Source organism: Peromyscus maniculatus, chromosome 14 (assembly GCF_049852395.1).
Source record: "Peromyscus maniculatus bairdii isolate BWxNUB_F1_BW_parent chromosome 14, HU_Pman_BW_mat_3.1, whole genome shotgun sequence".
In the NCBI taxonomy this organism is placed as follows: Eukaryota; Metazoa; Chordata; class Mammalia; order Rodentia; family Cricetidae; genus Peromyscus; species Peromyscus maniculatus.
Genome location: NC_134865.1, coordinates 73,118,113 through 73,145,495, shown reverse-complemented (window position 1 = coordinate 73,145,495; position 27,383 = coordinate 73,118,113). Strand labels below are relative to the sequence as shown.

At 32.9% G+C, this 27,383-nt stretch overlaps 1 protein-coding gene across 5 annotated transcripts in view; it reads left to right on the top strand.

The window, feature by feature from the left end:
• Tc2n (tandem C2 domains, nuclear) overlaps positions 1-27,383 on the top strand; it is a 45,229-nt gene that overhangs the window by 10,342 nt on the left and 7,504 nt on the right. For all 5 annotated transcript variants that reach the window (XM_042261064.2, XM_042261063.2, XM_076551278.1 and 2 more), the window contains 8 exons: positions 2,703-2,933; positions 10,605-10,772; positions 11,686-11,777; positions 13,021-13,096; positions 14,033-14,133; positions 15,734-15,850; positions 18,193-18,384; positions 26,325-26,439. In XM_042261064.2, coding sequence (XP_042116998.1) covers positions 2,703-2,933; positions 10,605-10,772; positions 11,686-11,777; positions 13,021-13,096; positions 14,033-14,133; positions 15,734-15,850; positions 18,193-18,384; positions 26,325-26,439 — 1,092 coding nt within the window. The remainder of the gene's footprint in view (positions 1-2,702; positions 2,934-10,604; positions 10,773-11,685; positions 11,778-13,020; positions 13,097-14,032; positions 14,134-15,733; positions 15,851-18,192; positions 18,385-26,324; positions 26,440-27,383) is intronic.

The following is a 27,383-nucleotide window of genomic DNA, read 5'->3' as shown; positions in this document are numbered from 1 at the left end:
ATAAAGAAGGTAGCATTTGCTGTGGGAGCCTGAATGGGATTTGGCAAGCTGTGGGAAGAAGGGAGTATAAAAATCTAAGAGTTTGACATAGATAGGTGAATGGAATAAGATAGTCAAGGTAAGGAGAGAAGTGTGCTTGGGAAACAATAAACTCTGATAAGTGTTTGGGTGCAAATAAAGACACTTCCACTTTATGTTCAGTACATTACAAATATCTTGTGGATGAATGATCACTGTGCTGGCTAGTTTTATGTTAACTTGACACAAGCTAGAGTCATTTGGGAAGAGGGAACCTCAATTGAGAAATTCCCTCCACCAGATTTTCCTGTAGACAATACTGTAATGTATTTTCTTGATTGATTATTTATGTGTTTGTGTGGGGCAGCTCACTGTGGGTGGTACTGGTGGCCCTGGGTGCTGTAAGCCAGTGAGCAACACTCCTCCATGGCTTCTGCTTTAGTTCTTGCCTTGAGTTTCCTGGATGATGGACTACAAGCTGTAACCCTTTCCTCCCTAAATTGATTTTGGTCATGATGTTTTATCACAGCAGTAGAAACCCATATAAGTCAGTCACTGAAGAAGAAACTTATAACTTTATCAGGATCTTCATTTAGGAAAGATTCCTATACGAGCTATTTCCTTTTATGTTATATAGTTTCTTATCTCTTCAGGGTTAAGATTATAACTTTACTTTTCTCTGGTTCTTTTATTTCTTGTAGGGTAGAGCTTCGTAGTATATATTTGGACATGAAGTTTTATTAGTCTATTTTTTTATGCCAATAACACAGTACTATAACACGAATTGCTTAACAGTCTTAATAATAATAATAATAAAAAAAACCTGGAGCCAGATATTGGGGTGAAGTTGAAAGATCAGAGGAATAGAACAAGCCAGCCACAAGTTCTTACCTCTAGGAAATCCTCAGCCCAAGAACGTGAGTTCCTGTTTCCTCAAGCCTTATATCTTCCTATGTCCTGCCGTATTACTTCCTGAGATTAAAGGCTTGTGTCCTTCCCAAGCAAAGGCATTAGATCTCAAGTGCTGGGATTAAAGGTGTATGCTACCATGCCTGGCTCCATTCCCATTGTGGCCTTGAACTCATAGAGATCCAGATGGATCTCTGCCTCCAGTAATAGGATTAAGGGTATGTGCCACCACTGCCTGACCTCTATGTCTAATTTAGTGGCTGGCTTTGTCCTCTGATCCCCAGGCAAGCTTTATTGGGATACACATAATAATCTGCTTATTACATACTGGATAAGAGGTTTATTTTGGTCCACAACTCTGAAGGTCAAAGGTGATGATGGTTTTCTTGCTGGTAGTATCCTGAGCCAGTACAGAGTATCACTTAATAGAAAAGCAGGGAATGAACATGTGTAACTTGATTTCTCTGTGTCTCATACAAAGCCACCAGATTCAACCGTGGATTCTCTACCCTCCCAAAGGAACTGAATCCCAAAAGCCCCTTATCTAAACACATGATTTGGTTTAAGTTTCCATAAATAGTTTTACTTTCCTTACAATGTGGACTGTGGGTTAATATCCTTACAGTAGGGATTAAATGTCAGCACATGGGGGATCACTTAAACCATATCTATAGCAGAAAGTTTCTGTTTTTACATTAAAAATGTAGTAATGTACATTTTACATTATTCTACAGATAATACTAACTATACATAAAGATCAACTATCCTTTTCCACCCTATCTTAGGTTATATAGCTATGAATATACTATTTTAGAAATAAATAAAATGATGTATAGATGCTCAGGCAGGGGGAACTGCTAGTATGATAAATATTTAGTCAGTATGCATTTTATTTTGTGATTTGTTGGAGAGTTTTGTAGACTTGAAGACTTTTGCTGCCTTCTCAGAATTGACTCCAGTTTACCCCTAGCATTAACAACATAAATTGCTTTGTTATAGCACTTTAAAATGACTCAGTTTTTTTTTTAAATGACTCAGTTTTTATTTGAAGACATAGTTAATTAAACTGTGAAATAAACTTGCTATCCATCAATGAGCTCTTATGGGAATGACTCTTAAAAACTGCTTTTCCCATTCTAATAGGATAAATGTTAATTGATCAAATTTGATCAACATATTAATGATCAAATCTTAGTCCACCAAGATTAATGTAGAGTGCAGAAGAGCTTGTTACAACTCAAGAGTAGCTTGTATTGGAATCGTTTTTTTTTTTTTTTTTTAAATTTATTTATTATGTATACAATGAGTGTTTGGTCTGCAGGCCAGAAGAGGGCACCAGATCTCCTGTAGATGGTTATGAGCCACCATGTGGTTGCTGGGAATTGAACTCAGGACCTCTGGAAGAAGAGTCAAGTGCTCTTAACCTCTGAGCCATCTCTCCAGCCCGTATTGGAATGTTTTTAAAAAACTATTTTAAAAGGCCAGGCATGGTGTCACACACCATTAGCCCTAGCATTCAAGAGGCATAAGCAAGTGACAGAAGCCAGTAGATCTCTGTGAATTCCAGGAAAGTGTGGTGTACATAACAAGTTCCAGGTCAGCTAGGGATACCTAGTAAGACCTTGTCTCAAAACAAAATAACAAAATATAATGAAAATAAAAAATAAAATAAAGATATTTAAAAAGTACTAATAATTCTGGGTTTAGATTGTTACATGTAATCTATATACATAATTGTGACTGACTTCTGATCTTTTTCTTCCTTTTGAATGCAGTTTCTGTGGAAAGGGACTTTAAAGCATCAGTCTCAAATAGCCCAAACACCATCTGTACACCTCCATTAACTTCTGTTTCAGTAAAGCCCCAAATTGGCTGTAGTGAGGATTATTTGCTTTCCAAATTACCATGCGATGGCAAAGAAGTACCATTTGTGGTGCCCAGGTTTAAATTATCTTATATTCAGCCTAGAACACAAGGAACTCCATCACACCTGGATGAACTAGAAGGTAATCAATAAAATAATCATGATTTAAAAGTCAACATGGACCATTTAAATGCTATTAATGGTGTTATTTTCTTTTTTCATATCTTTTAAACAAAATTTATACAAATATTTATATTTTGAGTTTTATAAGTTCTTTTCTGTAGAATGGCTTAATGAACAGTATTTTTGAATTGTCCTGTTGTAGAAACTGATCACAGTATAGCATGGCACATTTATATATAGTTATTGTTTGGCTTAAAAATAGTATCTTTTTTAAATATGTGTATGTGTTTATGTCTGTGTATACCACATGTTTTTTTTTTTTAAATGCCTGTGGAGGCTAGAAAAGAGTATTGGATCTTCTAGAACTAGAGTTACAAGTGGTTGTGAGCTGCCTAGTGTGGGTGCTGGACACTGAACTTGAGTCCTCTGGAAGAGCAACAAATACTTTTAACTGTTGAGCCATATCTCCAGCTCCTCCAATTTGACTTAAAAATATATATGAACCTAGAAAAAAAAAAGTAAAAGAATTTAATCAGTAAACAATGAAACAGAAACAGTTTTACTTACTGTTTTCTAAAATTTGGTACAATAAGACACAGGGAACAAGCAATCTGCCTGCTCTCCCGCTTCCTGGCTGTCTGTCTTTCCTCCTTCTTCCCCACTCTGCTATTCTCCTCCTCCTCCCCTTACTCCCTCTTTCCTCCTTATACTTCCCAGACTGAATAGGTACATGAATAAGGTAGATTCATTGGCTGAAATTTGGCTCATGTTGTAGAGGTTAATTAGTAAGGATAAAAATGAAACAACACATAACTCTTATTTTAAAAAATAATTTGTATGAGCCCATTGAAATACTATCAGTCATAGTGTCTTTCCCCCAAAAAATTTTATTAGAAATATTTCAAGCATATTAAGGAATTGAAAGAACATAACAGTAATACCTCTATGCCTAACACTTAAATTGTCCCATTAGCATTTTATTATATATTTTTATCTTTAATCTATATAACTCCACCCTTCTATTCAATATTAATACTCTTTTTTGGCAGGGAATGGACAAACATTTAAGAATAAATTGAAGCCATCAGCATACTCCTTCTAAATACTTATACATATCATTTACTGAAGTTTAGTGATCTATTTAGAACTTTATTTTAACATAAGTCTTAGATACAATGTACATTCTTAAGGTATTTTTGAATTTTGTGCATATTTGCTGAGTTTCAAATATGTTATTTGTTGAATATTGACAAATACATATAATATAGTTCAAACCCATGTCAAGAAGTATAATACTTGTCCACATATTTTTCTGTTTTGTCTTCTTTCTCCTTTGGGATTCTGATTATACATAGTTTGACTTTTTGGTATTGTTCTGTGGGTCTCTGAGACTATTATTTTTTTCTTCAGTTTTAGAATAAATGGCCCATTTTCAAGTTCATAGTCTCTCTCATTTGTCATCCTCATTCTGCTCCTAAGTATCTTTTCTGAATATTTTAGACATTATATATTAGAATTTGTACTTGGTTCTTTTTTGCATATTTCATTTCTTACTTGTGATTTACCATTATAGTATTGTGAACATATTTTATGTCTTTTAGCTAGTTATAGTTGTGTATCTGTGTTAATTTCAATACCTAGATCATCCATTTAGATTTAGGTTCTGTTTGTTGCCCCTTTTCCCTTGAAAATGGATCACATGTTTCAGTTACTTTGTATGTGGACTAATTTTAGTTTATATTATGGATATTTAATGATATTGTGGAATCTCTAGATTTGCTTATATTGATTTGACAAGTCCTATTTCCCTTTTCAACCCCTTCCTGTCTACCTCCAGAGTTGTAACATGGTTGAACTTGGACTACTGCCTTAGGTGTCATCCCTAGATTTTTGGTTCAAAAATAGTTGATCAAACTATCAAAATTTAGAATTTCTTCTTCCCAGGATTCTAACCTTTCTTTTTAACATTCCCTTGTTGTCTGGAAGACTGCTCTCTAGTTTATCTGCCTGTTGCTCTTTGAGTTTTGTGTATTCTGCATAGTGTTGGCTTTGGCTTACACTGAAGCCAAAATTAGTCATCTGAAACAGAAAGCTCGGTTTGTGTGTTACACACTTCTTTATACTGCATTACTTTTAGGGATTTTACCTGTTTGGTTGGGTTTCATTTTATAATTTATTGCTGTCTGTAGGACATACTGGATTTGTTTGAATGGAAGTGATTTTTTTTTTCCCTTACGGAAGAAAAATGAACCCAGTGCATGGCCCTACCACTTCACTTTGCACATATCAAATGTTTCTCAAAAAATAGTTTTAAAAACATGTGACTCACAGAGTAATCAATCAGTTGATCGATTACCCCCTCATTTATTTACTAATGTATGTGTGTATTTGGGTGCACATGCAGAAGTCAGAAGACAACTTGTAGGCGTCAGTTCTCTCTTTCTACCAAAAGGTTTTAGAGATTGGACCCATGTTGTCAGGCTTGGGGGAAAGTACCTTTCTTTCTTGTCAGGATTCTCTTTCTCTTTTCATTCATGTATGTTAAAATTATTGAAATTAAACTGTTGTATTAGTTAGGGTTTCTATTGCTGCAGTGAAACACCATGACAAAAAAGCAAGTTAGGGAGGAAAGGATTTATTTGGCTTATACTTTCAGATCTCTGTTCATTGATGAAGAAAGACAGGACAGTAACTCAAACAGCGCTAGAACCTGAAGGCAGGAGCTGATGCAGAGGCCATGGAGGGGAGCTACTTATTGGCTTACTTCCTATGATGATTTTCTCAGCCTGCTTTCTTATAGAAGCCAGGACCACCAGCCCAGGGATGACACCACCTACAATGGGCTGGACTCTCCCACATCAACAGCTAATTAAAAAAATGCCCCACAGCTGAATTTTATGGAGGCATTTTCTCAGTTGAGTTTCTTTCCTTTCAGATGACTAGCTTGTGTCAAGTTTACATAAGTCTGGCCAGCACAACCATACTTTCAGGCTTATAATCATATATATATTATAATCATATACACACATATATATGTGTATATATATGATATATAGTAACCATGTTTTAATATTAATTGATTTTAATGGATCTATAGTATCTCATTCTATGAATGTTCCATACTTGATTTAAAATATATTTCTAGGCATATGAGGTATTAGTTACTTTTCTGTTGCTGTGATAAATACTATGATAAAAAGGAGGAAGAGTTTATATTGGCTTTAGAGTAAGAGTGAAAATGAATCATAATGGTAGGAGAAACATGGCAGCAAGTGAACAGAGCAGGAAGCTGGCTGATGACATTTTAATCACATACAGGAAGCAGAAAGAATGATCACAAAGTAGGGCACAAACCCTCAAATCTCTCTCCTGGTGACAATGGTAATATACTTCTCCAGCAAAGCAGTAGCTCTTAAAGGTTCCATAACCTCCCAACCAGTGCTACCAGTTGGGGACCAATAGTCCAAATACATGAGTGAATGGGGACATTTTTCATTCAAACCACAACTTTATGCTTTAGTATTGTTTTCATAGTTAAAAAAGTAAGAAATATATAGCAATAGATGACAGGTTTTCTTTTGTTCTTCTAATGTACTTACCAGAAAACAGATTGAATTTTGAATTGCATAGATAAAAATTGCTTAATTCTTAAATTATAGGCTCATTGAGGACATTGGAAACACATATATATATATATACATATATATACATCTATCCATTTATCCATACATATATATGAAAATTACTTAATTAAATGCAAGAAAGTCCTCTTGGAACCCAATTGTAGAAGTCAAATATATGTATATTTGTGTGTATGTATGATTGATGAAACGAGATGGAGGAGGCAATTTGGAAACAACAGACCACTATCAATAATAACTAAAACTTTTTTAAGTACTAGAAATTTGTTTTGTCCCATCATTTACCAGCTAATGGGTCTGATTGCAGCTGTCCCTTTCTATGTCCTTACTTCACTGACAGAAGATTTTATCATTAAATTTTGAATAAAAAAAATCAATGCCTACCTACATATCCACTAAAGATGATAGACATTTTGGTTTAAAATTTTTTAACTGTGGTTTTTAAGAGGGGTAAGCTATCATGTAGCATTATATTTCATTTTATAGCACTGTGGTTTAGTAAACTGAGAGAAATTCCAGATGAGCCTTAGATATCATTGTATACTGTCTGAAGGAAAAATTTAAATTCCCTAGTGCTTTACTTAATATAAAAAAGATGAAATGAGAATACTCCTACATTTTAGAGATAGCTTATAAAAATAAGGAACCATCTTTTGTGGTACTGAGGATCTTTAGTAATAATAATGATAACAAATTTATATATTGTATTATATACAAATATACTTTATTTATATATAATATAACACATATATACATTTTGTATATGAATATATTTATATTTTATGTTATAATAATAAAATAATGCCCTTAGGTTTGTTGCTACTCTTGTTGCCATAAACTAAGACTTCTAGTAACATTTTGTTTATGTGCTAAATGATTTAAGTGTTAGTTTATAAGGTATATAAATAATGGCTCTAAGACATCACAACTCTTCAGAATCTCCTTGCCTCTGTACTGTTATTGATCATGCAGTATTTGAACCAGAGTGAAGATAAAATTTCACCTCATATCTCATTTTATTTTTCTTTTTTGAACTCAGTGTAAATAAATTGTTGTATCATTTAGCTTAATTCAGAAAATACACAATTCATTTTGTGGGTTCAATTTTAAGTAGGACAAAGTAGGACAGAGAATCAAAGATGATAATAATTTAAACTTTTAAATAATTTTTTGTGTGTTTTGTGTGTATAAACTATGTGTGAGTGCATATTTGTGTGTGTGTGTGTGTGTGTGTGTGTGCGCGCGTGTGTGTGTGTATACCTGTGCACATGCTTGTGGAGGTCAGAGGTTGACATTGGTTGTCTTCTAATGCTTTCCATCCTATTTTTGAGACATTGTCTCTCCCTGAGAGCTCTCCCAAGAGCTCACCAACTTGCTGCGTTGGCTGGCCAATGGGCTCTGGGAATCCTCCGTTATCCACCTTTGGCTCTTACACTCTTTCTACCTCCATTGTGTAAATGTACCACATTATCTTTATCCATTCTTCTGTTGATGAACATCTAAGCTGGCTTTGCCCAATTTCTGGTTATTATGAACAGAGCAACAATGAACATGGTTGAGGAAGTAGGATGAAGCATCATTTGGGTATATGCCCCAACGTGGTATAGATAAATCTTGAGGTAGATCAATTCCCGTCTTTCTGAGGAACTGCCACACTGATTTCCATATTGCCAGTAGAAGTTCACACTCCCACCAGCAATGGATGAGTGTTCCCCATACTCCATATCCTCACCAGCATGAACTGTCATTTGTTTTATTTATCTTGGCCATTCTGATTGGAGTAAGATGAAATCTCAAAGTAATTTTGATTTGTATTTTTCTGATGACTAAAGATGTTGAGTACTTCTTTAAGTGCTACTCAGCTATTTAACTTTCCTCCTTTGAGAATTCTCTGTTTAGATAGGTACTTCATTTCTTAACTGGGTTATTTGTTTTCTTGCTGTCCATTTTTTGAGTTCTTTATGCATTTTGGATATTAGCCCTCTATCAGATGTGTAGTTAGTAAAAAAGAAAAAAAAATCTCTTCCCATTCTGTAGCCTGCTGCTTTGTCTGAATGATAGTATCCTTTGCTGTACAGAAGCTTTTTAGTTTCTTTAAGTCCCATTATTAATGGTTGTTCTTAGCATCTGTGCTATCAGTGTTTTGTTCAGAAAGTCTTTTCTTGTTCTGGTCTTTATTTAAATGAAATGACCTAGTCAGTATTCTTTTGTTTATGTATTTTTATTCTACATCATGCTTATGAGATTTCATTCAAGTAGCTAGTAATTTTAGTGTTTTCATATCCAAATATAAGTATGCCTTATTATCTATTATTTGTTATAAATTACATAATATATCATTATATATATATGTATATAAAATACCACTGTAAAGTACTTCTTGTGGCAAATATATATTAATTTTCCTTATTTTACTTTTGGTAGGCATTGGAGGAGTTTTTTTTGCAATTTTTGGCTACTAAGGATAACAATAGTTGTGAACCCTCTTGTATATGTGTCTTACACATATATGGCAATTTCAGCTCTATATATGTTTTGGAATGATATTTTTGGGTCATAGAGTATAAGTATCTTCAGCTTTAGTAGAAATTACCAAACTCTTTCACAATGATTGTATAGATTTACATTACCACCAGCAGAATACAACTGTTTATATTGTTTGATTTTCTTGCCAACAAGTTATTGTCACTCTTTTTATCTTTAACCATTTTGCTTACGTGTGTATCTTTCTAGACTTTAAAATCATGTTTCTTTTATGATTTAAGACTTATAGCCTTCCTTCTAAGTGCCTGTTTAAGTTGTAAACCAATTTGTGTAGAGGCTTATCTGTTCCCTTCTTGACTTTTAGAGGCTTCTCACATAATAGGCCAATTATATTTGATTACATGTATCTTCTCCCACTCTGGGTTTCCTGTATACTTTCTTAAGTAGCCTTTTGACAAAAGTCTTTTAAAATTTAATATAGTTAAAATACTTTTATGATTAATGTTCTGTGCTTGAAACCTTTCTTACAAATAACTTAACTATAGAAGGTTTATTTGTATTTGATGTTTAGTTTAGATCTGTGACCTACATATAATTTAAAAAAATAATTAAGATTAAATTCTTTCCCCCCATGTCAGTATTCAACTAACATTGTAGTGAAAAGATCATCTTTTTTTCCACTGCTATGTGAGGTCATACTGTTTATATATTAAATATCCATAAAATAATCACTCTCTCAGGGTCTTGTATTCTGTTGCATTAATCTGCTTTTCTATCATTATACCAAAATTCAATTCTTTATACCCAGTACAAAAATAAGTTTTAATTTTTGTTTTTCTTCTTGTTCCTTTGTGTATTAAAAGTTAATTTTTATTTATATGTATGTGTTTATTTGTCTCTGTGTTTGCCATGGGTAAAAGTTTGGGTGCCTGAGGAATCCAGAAGAGGAAGTCAGATCCCCTGGAGCTGGTGTTACAGGTAGTTGTGAGCTGCCTGACATGGGTGCTGGGTTCTGAGTCCTCTGGGAAAGCAGCAAGTGCTTTTAGCAGCTGAGCTATCTCTCAAGTCCCTTGCTTTTATTCTTAAAGGTTATGCTAAAAATATTCTTGGTTCTTAGTATTTCTATAAATATTTTCTATTAATTTTGTTGTTGTTGATTTCCAACTTAATTGTACTGTGGTCAAAAATGCTTTGTTTGACTATCCCTTCAAATAAAAGATCTGTTTAGTGTATCTTATTGCATGTGGTCAATTTTTTAAATGTTGTCTTCTTTAAAAAATGTATCTAAAAATCATTTAAAAGAAGTTATATATTTAAGTAGAAACATAAGATGAATTTCAGATCATGAACTACAGAATGTCTATAGGGCAAAGAAAAATACTGAAAATTTGCCAGTCTGTCTTAAGAGCAGGATTCTTGGTTCATTCCTTATATAAATCATGCAATTACAATTCTATAAATGTGTGCTGGTTAAGGAATATGTTTTAGTATCATTTGTGATGAAGTATTTTTAACCCATTCCTTCAGTGTATCAGCTGTTGGCTCATAGAAACACTTGCTTTTAGGATCTGCCAGAGCATCTTTTGGAGATCAAAAGGCAGAACTTTGCAATTCATTCTACCATGGACCCAGCTATGATGTGTATAATCCATGCTATATGTATCAGCACTTTTCACCTGATTTAAGTAGGCGCTTTCCTCCTCATTTTGAAACAACAAAAAAGTATGGATCTGGTAAGAAAACATTTTTGTGCTTTTCCTCTGGGCTTATCTTTAAGAGATTTAGAAATTAAATCAAAGGCCCTAGCAGAAATAGTTATTATGAGCAGTTTTAAAATAAGAGCAAAGCAAACTTCACAAGTGTGTGATAGGACTTCTCTTTGGTGTTATTGGTATAAAATTTACATATATTTTGTTATATTTTAATAAATTTTACAACAGATATTTATAATATTTTATTTTTCTTTTCCAATCAGCTAAATGAATTGAAGAACTCATGATTGGAGGTAGACACATATAATAGAAAATAACTAGAATTTTTTAGTTTGATATTTTAGACTCTATCAATTGTATAAACTACCATATGTATCTCAGATTCATAATTTTTTTAGATTTTTAGGTTTTACAGGTCTATATGCATGCATATATCAGCATCAATGAAAACAAAATATTTTCCAGGGCTGCTCTCTACTTAGCACTGTGTTAGAATACACACTTAGTGTGCAGTATGTTTTTTAAAAAGATCTTACGGTTTGAGGGGGGAGAACTAGAAATATAAGAGCACATAGAATTCAGGATTGAAATGTTATAATGTTATATGTGCTCATTAAATAGTAGTTGAATTACATTTAACAAAGAGTACTTACATTGTATTAAATTATTTTTTCTGGACGAAGGACTAGGAAATATAAGCAAAAAGGTGCTTAAAATTTGATGTGGATATAAGAATATATTATTTGATTGATATACTTCTGTTTTAAAGATTAAAATAATTGAACTTTTAAAGATTTTTATCAGAATTTCTGTTTATATAAATTTGTATATAATATACATGATGAATTCCTATAGAGATTTGACTTATGACAATTAGGTAGAATGTCACTATGTCATTCTTATTACTGAAAAAAATACTTTTATCCCTTTTTAGTTTGTGATTTAAGGACCAGTAAACTTCCTGGTTCCCCCGGGCTAAGCAAATCTATGTTTGATCTTACAACATCACCTCAACGATTCATCCAGGTATATAATGTTATATAATTACATAAATTTCATTATATATGAACTTTTCAAATAAAAACATCAGAACTGTATGAATTACATTAGGAATCACATGTATTTCTGTGACTATGTGTGTTACAATACCTGAGGAGTAAATACTTGACGCTTCCTATTTTCATTATTTTAGGAAAATCTCAGTGATTAATAAAAATAATTATATTTGCTTCATTTTGTATAATTTTATATCTCTCAGTTGGTATGAGCTTAAAGTTCCTGAGGCAATTGAGATTTGTAATCATATAGTTAAAAGTACTTCTTTGCTTATTGAATGTAATTGGGCAGTTACTAAAATTAGTATTCTATTGAGGTATAAGACTTTAATTTTTCAATTATGCTAATATAACATCCTTTGATAGTTTAAAATGTTTCATTCTTTGTTTAGCTGAGTTCTGTTTGAAATTAGGGAATAAGCCAGAAATGGTGTCTCATGTTTGTAATCCCACTAGAGGGCTGAGGCAGGAGGATCATTTAAGAATATGAGGCTAGCCTAGGCCACATAGTAAAACCATGTCCGTAAGCACCAATAAATAAAAAAGAGAGACAGCGATATAAATAAGCAAAATTTAAAGACAAATTATGTGTCTTTCTGTAAATGAGAGGAAAAGCACCTTGATCATCTTTGTATATATACTTTGCTTTATGTTGGTGGAGAAGGTATGCCTTGTAAAATGGGCATGTATTCTAAATTAGCCTTAATAACGCTATTATTAATTTTAAATACTTAATGCTTTACAACAGCAGTCATTTAACATACATCTGAGTTGTTTGATGATTTTGTTAGATAAAACTGTCAAAGCTTCACTCCCTAGAATTTTAATTCAGTAGTCCTGTGATGGGTTCTGAATTTTTATTTGTATGAAGTTTGCATGATACAGATGCTCCTGGTCTAGAGGGGACTATGCTTTGATAATCACGTTTTACACTTTTATAGGTTACTGGACACGTCTAGTAATGTATGCAATATGGAAATTAAGACTAAACCAAAACTACTAAAGGCTTTTCCAGTGTTACCTACTAAGGCATTTTTTTTTAATGCATGTTAGTTTCCTCTCCTACAAAAGTGGGACTTTCTGACTGATAACATTGATAAAGTGATTAACATGGAGTTTGATATCAAGGTATTTATTGGGGCATAAATATGAAAGTTTTTAAAGTTTGATATGCAGTTTCTGACTGAAGCATGTTGTTGTTGTTGTTGTTGCAGAGACATGACTCATTGTCCAGTGTGCCTAGTAGTTCTTCTTCAAGGAAAAATTCTCAGGGCAGCAACAGAAGTCTGGGTAAGGAATGCAGTATCCTATTTATATTGTTCATCAGGTTATTACTATTCAGTAATAGTTTGACAGTGTTATAATTGGATAAAGGAATAAAATGTCCTATTCATTTTATATGTTGGTTATTGAACCTATGTTGACAGTATTATCACAAACTCAGATCAGATAGACCATGGCTCAGTGTTCAGGCAAGAAAGAATATTTTTTAAAGTAAGCTGTTACATATTTTTTATTTGTTTTATATATTGGCGTTTGTTTGTTTGTTTGTTTGTTTGTTTAGACAGGGTTTCTCTGGATAGCCTTGGCTGTCCTGTAGACCAGACTGGCTTCCAACTCACAGAGATCTGCTATCCTCTGGCTCCCGAGTGCTGGGATTAAAGGTATGCACCACCACCACACAGTTTATTTGTGTTTTAAAGTATATGGATTAAGGAACTTTCAGAAGCACATAGACCTTATAAGTGTGGTTTACAAAGGCTTGCAGTTTTAACTCAATTCCTCACATTGCAATTTTTTAAAATTCCTAAACTATATGCATTCTTAGTATATTTAATGTCTAGAACTTTACTAAAAACATAAAAGTGTGATTTTTGTCTTATTACATTGGACACTTAAAAAAATAAATATATCAGTTTTTGCCAGGTATGGTGGCACATTCCTTTAATCCCAGTGCTTTAGAGGCAGAGGCAGGCATATTTCTGTGAGTTCAAGGCTAGCCTGGTCTACATAATGAGTTCCAGAATAGGCAGAGCTACATAGTAAAATCTTGTCTCAAAAATTCAATATATATTCAATATATATATATATATATATATATAATATATATATATATATATATATATATATATGTATATATATCTTTTAAAACTGGTTTATATCAAAGCTTAACTGGGTTAAAAAGATTGCATGGAATTTTTATTTTTTTTGTCCTTTATAATTCAGATACAATTACCCTATCAGGAGATGAAAGAGACTTGGGGAGATTGAATGTGAAACTGTTTTATAATTCTTCAGCAGAGCAGATCTGGATCACAGTTTTACAGGTAAATTAGTGTAGTTAATACTGATTTTTATTATTAAATTCAATATTTATAACCTACAAGTATCTAGTATTGCTTCCTCCTGGAGAAGGAGTCAGTAACTATCTTCCTAATATAGGATTCTATTGTATTTTGCAGAGTAGATTGTTTAATAAAGCTCTTAACACTGAAAGTGCTGGAAGAAAACAGGGAAAGCTTCAAGATACAGGCATAGGTAAAAACTGTTTGATTAGGACTCTAAAAGTACAGGAAATAACTCCAAGGATTAACAAGTAGAATTTCACAAAATTTAAAAGTTTCTGAACAGCAAAAGAAACTATCAGCAGAGTGAATGGACAGCCTATAGAATGGTTCAGTTTTTGCCAGTTGTACTTTAGACAAGGAGTTAATATCTTTAATATGTAAAGGACTGAACATATTAGACACCCAAACCCTCAAACTGCCAATCAATAAGTGAACTAAAGAACTGACAGATAGCCCTTGAAAGAAGGAGTACAAAAGGATAATATATTCTTAAGTAATGTTCAGTATCCTCAGCCATCAGGGAAATGGCTATCATCAAAAGCAAATGAGAACAAATACTGATGGTGAGGATGTTGAGGAAAAGGAACCCTTTGTGGGAGTGTAAACTGGTGTAACCACCATGTAAATCATTGTGGAGAGGTCTCAGAAAACAGACAGACAAACAAAAAATAAAATTACCATAAGACTCAAGTCCAAGGCTTATACTGAAGGAATATATAAATCTTATTATAGATATACTTGTTCATTCATGTTTATTGCTTTTCTATTCACAGTAGCAAGGAAATTAAATCAACCTAGATGTCTGTCAGCATATGAATTGATTATAAAAACATGGTACATATACATAATGGATTTTATTTAACCATATTAATGAAATTGTGAAAATTTCAGGGAAAAGGGTATATCTGGAAATTAACAAGTGTGATAAACAAGACTCAGAAGACAAATAGTACATGTTCTCTTTCATATTTGGTCCTTGATTTTAATTTTTATATTTGTGCTTGTATGGACATAAGTTGGGAAATTAGAAAGAGGACCATAAAGAGGGCTGTTTATGACTTCTGTTTTCATTAATTGTTATGGAAAAGAGATTTTAAGGAAAGGGGTTAGGGATGATAATGGGATACATGTTACTTAAAAGCTAGAAGAGGACTGTTAGGTACAAATGAGAGGCATGGCAGGGAGAGGAGTAGAGGAAGAGTAATAACTAAAACAAGATATGTATGAAAATGTCATGAAGGAAACTTAATGGGACTCTAGAATAATGTCAAAATATTAATATGGCTGAAACATGAACTCTTAGTGTTCTAAAATTTATTTAAAAATTTAATAAAAAATCATTAACGCAGTAGGGCATGGTGGTACACATCTTTAATCCCAGCACTCTGGAGGCAGAGGCAGGTGGATCTTTGAGGCCAGCCTGATCTACATAGTGAGTCCCAAAACCAGGGCTATGTAGATAGGCTATATAGATATTCTCAAAAAAGTTATTAACTCAATAAATATAACATAAATATTTGTATTGTCAGAGTCCTTTGTAAAAACATAAATTATGCTTTTAATTTATTTTTGTTTTTAGTGCAGAGATATAATTTGGCCCTCTAGTTGTGGAGATACTCCCACAATTTCTATAAAAGGAATTTTAACTTTGTCCAAACCAGTGCATTTCAAATCTTCAGCAAAAGAAGGTTCCAATGTAAGTGGCTCTGTGTGTTTGCATTTTTTTCATTTTTCTCATATTTATCTCTTTTATTTATGTAAAATGTGAGAATAATAAAGTGTTTTGTTTTGGAGAAGCTAAAATGATATACCCTTGCTTTTAAAACATAATTTTAAATCCTAAGTATTTGCTATTTCATTGTCCAGTATCAAGATGAGTTTAAAAAGAAAACTGTGATTACTAGAATATGTAGAAGATTAATAATAAGTAAGAAACTTCTTGCCGGGCGGTGGTGGCGCACGCCTTTAATCCCAGCACTCGGGAGGCAGAGGCAGGCGGATCTCTGTGAGTTCGAGGCCAGCCTGGGCTACCAAGTGAGTTCCAGGAAAGGCGCAAAGCTACACAGAGAAACCCTGTCTCGGAAAAACCAAAAAAAAAAAAAAAAAAAAAAAAAAAAAAAAAAAAAAAAGAAACTTCTTTACTTTTCTTGCTCTCAACACTCTTTGGCTTTGAAAAGTATTTTCAGAATTGCAGTTAATCTTATTCCCAAAATCTTCCAATTGTTGTAACTAGAAGGTTTATTATCTTGAGTTTTGTTTTATAGATTGTTTTCACATTAATTTAAATACATGCCCATTGTTGTCTTTTGGTATAATATGATGATATGATATGGTCATATGGAAATGAAAAGATATTTTAAAATTCTTCATGTTTAATTGTGTATGTGTTGCTTTGTGCACATAAGTGCAGTGCACATTGAGGCCAGAAGATTGCATCTCCTGGAGCTGGGGTTAACAGGTGGCTGTAAGCCACTTTATGTGGGTGCTGAGACTTGAACTCAGGTCCACTGTTAGAACAATATGCATCTCTAAGCCATCTTTCCAGCCTTGAAAAGATAGCTTTTTAAAAGAATGTGTCATCTTAAAATAATAGAATTAAGAAAATTCATTTTAATTATTAATAATAAAATACATATTGATATTTTTACTTAATATGATTAGGAAGTATTTTATTGAAATTTTTTTCACACAATGTATTCTAATCATGCTTTTCACCTTCCTCAACTCTTCCCAAATCCTCTGAACCTACCCAATTCTATACAGGAAATATTTTTTAATTACTCTAAAACAGTGATTCTTAATATGTGTGTTGCAACTCCTTAGGGTTGCATATCGGATATCCTGAACATCAGATATTTACATTACAACTCATGACAGTAGCAAAATTACAGTTATGAACTAGCAAAAAGTTTTATGGTTGCAGGGGTCACCACAGCATGAGGACCTGTATTAAAGGGTTGCAGCATTGGGAAGGTTGAGAACCACTGCTTTTAGAAAATTATTTTGGCAACATATGTCAAAACCTGAAAATATTTATGGTTATTAACATGGCTATTTTACTTCAAATCTGTTTCAGGAAAATATTATAAAATGCAAACAAAACATACATAAAATGTTGGTAATTTTGTACGTAGTAGAAAAATTGAAAAAAAAAAAACCTAAATGTCTCTATGGAGAAATGATGCATTCAAGGATGCACGTTTTCTGAATTAAACAATTTTACTTTATGATTTCCAAATAAAAGTAATTTAACTTAGCAAAAGTTAAAAAAACTTTCATCAATCTTTAATTTTCAAAATTTATTTTCACACATCATGGTTTGGGAGATCCTTATTATGGAAAATATGAAGTGTACCAGCACACTTGCACTGTGTAAGATTGTTAAATAGTTTATGTGTAATATTTTATTGGTATAGTTCTGTAGCTAGATAATTTAAAAGAAGAACCTCAGTGATTGGGAGGCCAAAAGGAACATAATTCTGTCTGATGAGATATTATTATAATATGAATTAAAGTTTGGAGATAATATCCATCATATTTGTTAGTTGACTAGATAACCTTGATTTTTTAAAAAAGCTACACTAAAGATGTAAAGTATATATCACAGAACAATCTAGTGTTCGGTCTCTTTTAAAGAGAGACTTAAAGTCTCTTTATGTGAACAGTTTAAATTCTGGATGCTTAGTAAACTTGTATACGAAATTCTCGAACTGTTCTCATTAACTTTTGAAAAATTGTGATGAATAGGAAGACAGATGTATTAGAAAACCAAGGATGGGAAAACAGCCTAATTTTTAAAAAGGGAAAGCCATGTTCTAGTGGGGTTGTTGTTAACATTTATCTTAATTCCTAAGTAATTATAAGGATAATTTGTGAAGCTAAGGAAAATAATAAAACAAGACACATCCATTTGCATTTTTTAATGAAAAATATACTTGTAAAACACATTCTCAATATCTTTCTTAGGTATAAAGCTTATTTCATAATGGCATATCAACCTTTTTAGCATTTATATTTATTGTTTTCTTGTTTTTTAAGGCTATTGAATTTATGGAAACTTTTGTATTTGCTATTAAACTACAAAATCTACAAACTGTGAGGCTTGTATTTAAGATTCAAACCCAGACTCCCAGGAAGAAAACCATTGGAGAATGTTCTCTGTCACTCAGAACTCTCAGTACACAGGAAATGGATTACTCGTTGGAAATAATACCACCTTCAAAAATTTCTGTAAGTGATAATAGTATCCAATACTAAACATATTTCACACTTAAAATGGTTTAATGAATGACTTTTATTTGTTGGAGGTTAATTTGAATAGTATAATAAGTTAAAAGACCACGAAAGCTCTCAAGAAGGAATATCATTTTAAAATAATATTTTAGAAATAATTTATAAAACATTAACATAACCATTTTCTTTATTTTCTCCAAAATAACATCATGTTATTCTTTTCTAGTATGTTTTTCACTAATGTTTCATACTGTAGGAGTAACAACCCCAAAAGGAAATAATCATGAAGTATGAATAACTTTAAATAATTTCATTTTTAAAAACTTTTAGTAGCTGAGGACTCAGAAAAAATAAGTATAAATCATAAAATCCATATGGAATCTGAGATTACTATAAAGTAGAATTAAGAAAATGGTTTTAACTATAGGTAAGCTGTATATCTGTTCACAAATTGGCTAGAATGGAATTTGTTGTTGAGCTACAACCTACCCCCATCATAGAATGAAAATTTGTTTTTATTCTAATACATTTTTCCTTTTACATAAAAACTTTTTTGTAGTCAAATTTCTAAACAGTCTTATTAAATAAGAAACACAGAGCCAAATACAGAGATCAGAGAACTAGCAAAGAGCCACGACTACCTTATCTTACCACCTTGCTTCCCCAGAGAGAGCTTCTTCCAGTGTAACCTGTGTTTTTATTGCCTTTCTGTTCTGCTTTCTCATTGGCTCTAAGCCCAGCCACATGACTTCCTCATCATTGCCCGTCTATACAGACCTCCAGGTCTCTGTGGTTGGTACTAGGATTAAAGGCTTATGACACCATGCTTGGCTGTGTCCTTGACCACACAGAGACCCTGCCTGCCATGTGGTTGGATTAAGGGCGTGTGCTACCACGCCCTTCCGGACTTCTGCTTATGGCTTGCTAGGTGACCTCTGATCTCCAGGCAAACTTTATTTATTGACATACAAATAAATCACATTTCAGCACAATTAAAATATCACCACACTTTTTTATATTCATTTATTTTGGGGAATAGGATGTATTCTATGGCATGTGTATGGAGGTCAGAGGACAACTTGTAGGAAATGGTTCTCTTCATTATGTAGGTCCTGTGGATCAAACTCTGATTGTCAAGCTAGGTAACAACCTCCTTCAGACTGAGCCATCTCTTTGTACCAAGAATTGAAGATTTTAAATTTATTATTATTTTTTTGTTGACATTACTTCATAGAAAAAGTGCTTGGTTGATTTTGAGACCTGATATTTATTTCTCTTAACGAGCCCAACACTGTCATTAAAGTACTTAGAAATTTCTAATGATTTAACTGTATAGTTTCTCTGTGGGGATAACATTTATAGAAATTAGTCTTACTCTTTATAAGAACAAATCTTGTATGATTTTAAATTTATGTAGGATTTATATTTTACTTCTCTAAAAATATGACAATGACTTGAAGTACTAACTAAAAGAGCCCTAGCTATGCATTGGTATCATTTGGTACTTTAAAAGCATGTCTACATCTAAACCAATAAAATTAAATTTTCTTGAGAGTTATGACAGAGACATTTGTAGTCTTCAATAGCTTTCCCAATAGTGAGTTTTATGTATTGCCTGGCTTAAGAACCACCAAATTGGAAGGGAGAAATTAAGAGATTAAAATATTAAAAAACAAAAAATTACTAAAGTGGTCTGAAGAATTAAAATTTCTTTCTCCTTGTTTCTTGACTATATTTTCAATCTCAGATGCCAGTGTGTGTGTTTATAACATTTGCTGCATTTTTTAAAACTTATCTAAGTTACTTTTTTTTTGCTGTTAAAACACAGTAATTATGACAGCAGTTTGTCATTCTTTTATAAAAGCTTAGTAGATAGTAATATGCAGTCATATTTTACAGAAGATACAAATGTCAAACGCATATTTCATATATTAAATGCTAAAGATAGTACTAGTATGTCAGAAGATAATTTAGCGAAGGAAATTGAGAAATTACTTTCTTTGAAAAATTTGAAGGAATGGTTACAGCTACATTCTTATCTTTTAAAAATAAACTTTATATAAAAATTCAAATAAAAACATTACATATTGAAATTAAGTCTTTATATCAGTGAGCTTTTATACAGTTAAAGTAGCTATTATAAAGCTGTGGAGGTACTCATTAGATTTTGCACTTTTACTATTGAATATGTTTTAAGCACTAAATAAAAAAATCAAATGACAGAATTAGAACTAGAAAAACAACTATTGTTACTCATAACTCATGTCTATTACCTGTAGTCAGTCCTTGTTCATCACCTAATATTTAGCTTTTCTTGTTCTCTTATCTACATGTTATACTGTACCCCCTTATGTATATGTTTACTTATTTTATTGGCCAGGTTCTGCGTATGAGGAAACTATGTAATTATTTTCTTTCTGAGATTGTTGATCTTATTTAATATTATACATTATAAGCCTACACATTTTCCTGCAAATTTTATAATTACATTTTTCTTTAGAGCTGAATGATGTTCCATTTTCTACACATATAAAATTTTCATACATTCATCTATTGGTAGACAACTAAGTTGATTCCATTTTTGTGATTTATTATATTTATTGCCTTGTACATGTTGAACCATCTCTGCTTCTCTGGGATAATGCCAACTTGGTTATGATAGATAATCTTTTTGAGGTATGTCTATATTCAGTTTACAAATAAATTACTGAGGATTTTTTAATTCATGTTCATCAAGGATATTGGACTCTCATTTTCTTTTGTTGTGTTTTTGCCTGGTTTTTGAAAAATTTAAGAAGGATTGGGTGTAGATCTTCATTGAAAGTCTGGTAGAATTCTGCTATGAATCTATCTGGCACTTTTTTTTTTTTAAGTTGGAAGGCTTTTTATTACTATTTGAAGCTTCTCATTTGTTATAGGTTTGTTTAGGGTGTTGATTTCTTCTTGGTTTAATTGTGGTTTGGATGAATCAAGAAATTCATCCATTTCTTTTAGATTTTTACATCTTAATGAATAAAGGTTTTGTTTTAAAGTATTCCTTCATAATATTCTGAATTTCTTTATTGTCTGTTGTGATAGTTCCCTGTTTATTTCTGATTCTGCTAACTTAGGTCATCGCTTTCTCTTTTGGTTAGTTGATCAATGGTCTGTCAATTTTGTTTACTTTCAAAATGAACCAGCCCTAAGATTCATTGATTCTTTGTATTATTTTCTTTGTTTCTATTTCATGAATTTCTGCTTTGATTTTTATTATTTCTTGCCATCTACTGAATTTAGGTTTGATTTGTTCTTCTTTCTCCAGATTTTTGACTTGCATCATTAAGTCATTAATTTTTGTTCTTTTTGATTTTTTAAATATAGGTACTTAGAGCTGTAAATTTCCTTTGTAGAACTACTTGAAATGTATCCTAGAGGTTTTGTATAGTGTTTTTCATTTTCATTTAGTTCTTTCTTTTTTTCTTTGAACCATTTATTTTCAGTAATGAGTTGCATAATCTCCATGAATTTATGTATTTATTAGAGATTTGCTGTGAATTATAATTTTTTTTACATTGTAGTCATAAAGAATACATGGAGTCATCACCATCTTTCTGATTTTCTAAGGATTTGTTTTGTATTTTTTCTTGATGGACTTCTTGACCTTGATCATTAATAATATTACATATTTATTTTAGAGCTCAAGTTTCTGGGCTCAATAATGTAGATGAGACAGAATTTACCTGAAGAAATAACTGACCATTACAGAGATTTATGTCTCACTTGTTGCTAAAGTACAAAATTTTCATACCATGCTTATGAGCATGTGCTCATGTTATCTCTGGAAATAGTGGAAATAGTGAAACTTGCTTGAGTTCATGGAACTAGCAGTTGGAGAATAGGATTTGTTTTCAGAGCCAGCTCTTTGGGTTCTACCATGTATTTATTACTTTCCCTTCACACAAAAATATTCTCAAACATCACCAGATCATGTTTTCTCTAGTATTCTTTTACTTTTTCAGTTTTAACAATTCTAGGAAGCTAATAAAGTTTTCTTTACAAAAGTGATACACTATTTAGAAGCAGAGATCTTCCATAGTTTTGTGCTCATTAAATATAGTCAATATATACCTGCTAACTAGAATTTTTAATTTGGGGATTTAATAAATCAATCACTTTAAATAGTTTTTCAAGAAATGAATTAATGTCCTGGAATATAACTCGTATTTGTGAAATAACTTTGGCAAGTAGAAGTTGTCAAGTCCACTGTCAAGATCTGCTGTGTTTTTTTTGGTTTTTCGAGACAGGGTTTCTCTGCGTAGCTTTGCGCCTTTCCTGAAGCTCACTTGGTAGCCCAGGCTGGCCTCGAACTCACAGAGATCCGCCTGGCTCTGCCTCCCGAGTGCTGGGATTAAAGGCGTGCGCCACCACCGCCCGGCAATCTGCTGTGTTTTATGAGAGTGATCTCTATAATAGTGTAACAATGATAAATTTTTGCCAACTTCTGGTAGTCTCATAGTAAGTGTTTAATTATGAATATAAAATAATAATGAAAAAGAATTGATGAGATAACTTAATCATCATTTCTTTTGTGTTTTGTAAACAGTTGTGTCTGTACGTTTTTTCTTCCTTCAGTATTAGGAATTAAATTTAAGACCTTGTCCATGCTAAGCAAGCACTCTATACTATACCGCTCCTTTTTTTTAAAAAAAAAAAGATAGATTTTTCAATAAGTTGCTGCAGCTTGTATTGAACTTGCAATGTTCCTGCCTTAGCCTCCTCAGTAGCTGAGATTTCAGGTCTACATTACCATTCTCAGCTGTATTTTTAAATGTACTAATTTAAATGCCATGAGCAGAAACTTTTGTTTTCAGATAGGATTCCACTATATAGTCCAGATTAGTCTCAAATTCACTATCCTCCTACCTTCAAAGACACTTTTATTTTAATCAGTAAAGGTTTTATTTTGTACATGGTGTTTGAATTCTTGAGTTATTGATCCATTCTCATTCTTAAACCTCAAGCACTAGATTTGCTTATTTCTTAGGAATCATCATTTGTTGCAAAAATAAACACATTTTATCATCATAGTAAAAACAGTGATTCTCAACCTTCCTATTGTTGTGAACTTTAATACAGTTCATCATGTGGTGACCCCCCCAACCATAAAATTATTTTCATGGCTACTTCATAACTAGTTTTGCTACTGAGTGGTGTCTTGGTTCCTAAGTCCATTGGAAATATGTGTTTTTTGATAGTCCTGATCCAGAGGTTGAGAACTGCTGTAGTTAAATAACCACAGTATATGTCATAGGGTTCCTATTGCTGTGAAGAAACACCATGACCACGCCAACTCTTATAAAGGAAAACATTTAATTTGGGTGGCTTACAGTTGATTTAGTTCATTATCATCATGGCAGGACATGGCAATGTGTGGGCAGACATGGTGTTGAAGAAGAAGCTGAGAGTCCTACATCTTGATCTGCAGTTCACAAAGTGAACTGTGTCATTGGGTGTAGCTTGAACATAGGAGATCTCAGAGTCCACCCACACAGTGACACACTTCCTCCACTAGGCCATACCTATTCTAACAAAGCCACACCTCCTAATGATGCCATTCCCTTTGGGGGCCATTTTCTTTCAAACCACCACAGTGTAGTTTATATTTTCTAAGCAATTTGTTTTTCAATGAAGCTTTCAATTTCTTATTGCATAATAATGTTAAAACATAGAATCATGCCAGGCGGTGGTGGCACAAGCCTTTAATCCTAGCAATTGGGAGGCAGAGCCAGGTGGATGTCTGTGAGTTCAAGGCCAGCCTGGTCTGCAGAGCGAGATCCAGGACAGGCACCAAAACTACACAGAGAAACCCTGTCTCAAAAAAACAAACAACAACAACAACAACAACAAACAAACAAACAAAAACCAAAAAAAAAATAGAATCATAAGCTTTCAAATTCTTATTAAAACAAAATCATGTTTTAAGAAAATACTCATACTTCAGTCAATAGCATGTACATAGAAAGTTATTTTTCTTTTGTTTCCAATGGGCCATTATTGCAGAATGTTTGGCAATTATCAAATACTATATAAAACTCTTTGAGAAGTGTTAAACATTCTGCAACTTTATTTGAATCAGTATTATAGTTGTCTATGCTAAGCCCTGGCAAGATCTTCAGTGCCATATTCCTGTGTTATAACTGCAGTATATGTCATAGGGTTCTTTTCAGATCATTAATAGCAATAGTTTTTTTGTATTTGGAAAACTTTTTTTCACTTCAAGGACCTTAGAATCAATAAAGTGGGCTGTCTTATGTTACATTTCACAAACAAATCACCAGTGTTTTTTTTTCTGTTGATCAGCAATATTGTGGAGTATATTTTATTTTCTGCCCATAAGTATTTTTTATTTTACTGTTTGCCTCAGGTTTTCTTTGACCTTTTCCTCATTGCTTTTACTAGCTTCTTTCTTGTCAGATTTTCTTGGCTTACATCTATTTGGAATAGTAATGCAACTCTGAGTCCACAAATATGTTTATTGTAGTAATCCTTTGCCTTCTGACTTTGGTAGCAACTATACAGATTTCCAAAGTTAGAAAAAAAGTTATCCTGTTATCCTCTGTTACTTTAAAAATCATATTTCAGCTGCTGGTGGTGGACCTAGCATTCGTGAGGTAGAGGCTGGCAAATCTCTGAGTTTGAGGCCAGCCTGGTCTACAGAGCAAGTTCCAACATTGTTGTAGAATATTATTTAAAGGTGTATTACTTTTGTTTTTGTTGCATTTGTTTAACTCTGTGAAGCTGTGTTACTGTGCCTGTCTAGAACACCTGATGGTCTAATAAAGAACTGAATGGCCAATAGCAAGGCAGGAGAAAGGATAGGCGGGGCTGGCAGGCAGAGAGAATATATAGAAGAAGAAGAAGAAGAAGAAGAAGAAGAAGAAGAAGAAGAAGAAGAAGAAGAAGAAGAAGAAGAAGAAGAAGAAGAAGAAGAAGAAGAAGAAGAAACAAGAAACAAGAAGAAAGAAGATGAATGAAGAAAAGAAGGAGCCAGAGAAGACAGGCAGAGGGAATATATAGAAGAAGAAAAAGAAGAAGAAGAAGAAGAAGAAGAAGAAGGAGGAGGAGGAGGAGGAGGAGGAGGAGGAGGAGGAGGAGGAGGAGGAGGAGGAAGAAGAAAGAGAAGAAAGAAAGAAGAAAGGAGAAAAGAAAGAAGAAAGAAAGAAGAAAAGAAAGAAGAAAAGAAAGAAGAAGAAAAGAAGTAGCCAGAGAAGACTCTAGGGGCCAGCTACCTAGCTACACAGCAAACCTGTGTAAGAGCAAGATTTACAGAAGTAGAGAACAGGAAGAGCCCAGAGGCAAAAGAGAGAGAGGATAATTTAAGTTAAGAAGAGCTAGCAAGAAACAAGCCAAGCTAAGGCTGGGCATCTATAATTAATAAGCCTCTGCACATGATTTATTTGTGAGCTGGGTGCCCCCGCCCCCAATGAAAGAACCAAAAACCCAACAACAAAACATAGCCACAGCTACACAGAGAACTCCTGTCTCAAAAAACCCAAACCAACTAACCAAAACCAAAAAACATCCTATTTCATATATTTTTTAAAATAATGTGATTGGGTTATTTTTAATTCTTTTGAAGATATGTTCCTTTAGGTTAAGCAGTTCCTCCAATAGTGCTTAGAAACTTAGTTTGTGTTTTAAGTTTTAGTCAAATTATCTTTTGATATCAGTAATTTTGAAGTTCAGTATGTAGACAATGCTTTGTATTTTCAGATTTGATGCAAGTGAATATATTTTTGGAATCCATAATATTTATCCTCAAAACTCATAACTTGTGGTTTTTAGTGTCAGTAGAAAATAGCACTTTGAAAAAATTTTCATTCTAGCTTTTCATGTTAGAATTTTTGAAATATCTCCAAACTATTGTGAACTACTAAATGATATTTTTTCATATATAGGTTTGCCATTCGGAACTTGAACTGGGCACTTGTTTTCAAGCAGTAAATAGCAGGATTCAGCTGCAAATTCTTCAGGCACAGTACCTTCCAAGTTCATCAACACCTCTGACTTTAAGTAAGTGTATCAGTTGTTCAAAGTGCATCCAGTGTAAAGAGGTTCCAGTAGGGTAAGAATCAAGAGACCAGTATTCATCAAGAACTGTGCCCTTCTCTGGATAAACAGCTAGGGACTATGATATGTTGGTGGACTATGCTTAGAGCTAAAGATTTGAGATCAATCCTACTTAAAGGGCTAAGAGTGGAAGGGAATTATCTAGGCAAGTAAAAGTTCCCTAACTAAAAAAGACTAAAAACATATAAAACTGGGCACTCAAGAAGTCAGAAAAATAACAAATATTAGGAAAGCTGAAGTTGACAATAGACATAAAACAAAAAACTTTTTTCTTTAAAAGGACCATTAAAATAGGAAAATTTGTAAGAAGATGGATAAGGCAAAGTAGAGAAAACATTGGTATTCTGAACAGTGAAGATTATATAATTTTAAATTCAGAAGAAATTTCTAAGTCAGAAGAAAATTAACAATATGTAAAATAATTCCATGTACCAACTATACTAATTCATTTGCACATGTACAGAAAGTAAATGAGTTCCTTAAAAATTCACTAAAGAAGAGGAAGAATCTTAGAAGAATAATAACCATGAAAAAGTGAAGAATTTTTTGTAAGAATCACTAAGTAGGGGTTGGGGATTCAGCTCAGTGGTAGTAGAGCACTTGCCTAGCAAGCATAAGGCCCTGGGTTTGGTCCTCAGCTCCAAAAAAAAAAAAAAGAAAAAAGTACTAAGTAGGTCTTGGGAGATGGTTTTGTACAAACATTAGGACCTGAGTTCTGATCCCTAGGACCCATATAAAAATCTGGGGTTGGTCATACATGCTTGTAACCTTGAGGGGATGAAGAGGTGTTTGCTGGACAGCTTGTCTAGCCTGTCAGTGAGTGCCAGATTCAGTGAGAGACCCTCTCTCAAAAGATAAGACAAAGAATGACTGAGGAAAAGGATACC